The sequence below is a fragment of the Hipposideros armiger genome, unplaced genomic scaffold, assembly GCF_001890085.2.
Source record: "Hipposideros armiger isolate ML-2016 unplaced genomic scaffold, ASM189008v1 scaffold_23, whole genome shotgun sequence".
In the NCBI taxonomy this organism is placed as follows: domain Eukaryota; kingdom Metazoa; phylum Chordata; class Mammalia; order Chiroptera; family Hipposideridae; genus Hipposideros; species Hipposideros armiger.
In genome coordinates this window covers 826847-828014 of record NW_017731373.1, presented here as the reverse complement: position 1 = coordinate 828014, position 1168 = coordinate 826847, and the positions used below count along the sequence as shown (strand labels likewise).

The 1168-nt window shown below is 34.8% G+C and overlaps 1 protein-coding gene across 1 annotated transcript in view; it reads left to right on the top strand.

Annotated features, from left to right (window-relative positions):
- DNAH7 (dynein axonemal heavy chain 7) overlaps positions 1–1168 on the top strand; it is a 235048-nt gene that overhangs the window by 31041 nt on the left and 202839 nt on the right. Inside the window, 1 exon segment of the mRNA XM_019635602.1 lies at positions 562–834. Coding sequence (XP_019491147.1) covers positions 562–834 — 273 coding nt within the window.

Here is a 1168-nt window from a genome sequence, read left to right as displayed (position 1 = left end):
TATTTTAAAAATAGTTTATAAAAATTTCATGCATACAAAAGAATACAGGAGACTAACGTGTACAGTTTTAAGTAGTAATAAACTTAATACCTGTGTACTTATAATCCAACTTAAGCAATAGGTTATTACTGATACCTTTAAGCCTTCCCCACCCCATATTGCCCCACCCTCTTCACATCCTATCCCTCTGTCTTCTAGCAAAAGGATCACTGTCTTGAATTTTTTAGTTATTATTCAGAATAATTATTCAACTAGATTGAAAGTAGCTACTGGACTTGGAGCTGAGCTGAGCCCTCCACAACTAAGATTGAAAGACAACAACTTGACTTGGAGCTGATGAGTCTTGGAAAAACACAATGTTCCCCTCCCCAATTTCCCAACAATGCTCCCCTCCCCAATTCCCCAATAAAACTTTGAAAAAGAAAAAGAAAATAAAAAAGACCTTGTGAATTTAAAACAAAAATGCCAATATGGTAAGATTGGCATTTTTACAAAGATAAATGACACAGTTACCTTAATTTAAGGTATTTTAAATAACTAACATATTTTCCCTTTGTTTAGGAAAATAACTCTAAACCAGCAACCTTGAAGCCAGTAATTCTGAATGAAATTGTCAATGCTCATAAAGAAAAGATTAAGGAAGTGGTAATGAAAGAGAGTGTGGCACCTACCGAACACCTCAGACTCTATGACAAGTATGATTTTTTGATCACCAGAAAAGCTGAGCAAGATGTTGAATCTTTCCTTGCAGAAAACCATCATTATGAGAAAATAATACAAGAAATTCGGAAATACCAAAAACTAATAGAGGAAATACAGTACACATCTATAAAGGTAAATGACCCATTTTATACAACTGTTCTCTGTACCTAACAATTTTCCCCCAGGTTTATCAGGATGTGTTTTTAGACCACACACTGAAAGAGTTAGACCACTGCTATCAAAAGGAAAAACCCTTACTGAGCCAAGCACTGTGGTAAGCCCTGGATATATGGAGGTAGACAAAACAGACATGGTTCTTGTGCTCATAGAGCTGACAGCCTACTACAACCCAAACTTTTAAGTGCTTTAATTTGACACCTCAGAAATTCCAAGAACTAATTTTTTTTTTCTTTAGTGTTTATAAATCCTTTGGAAAATATGGTAGGTACACCAAAATGTGTACCTA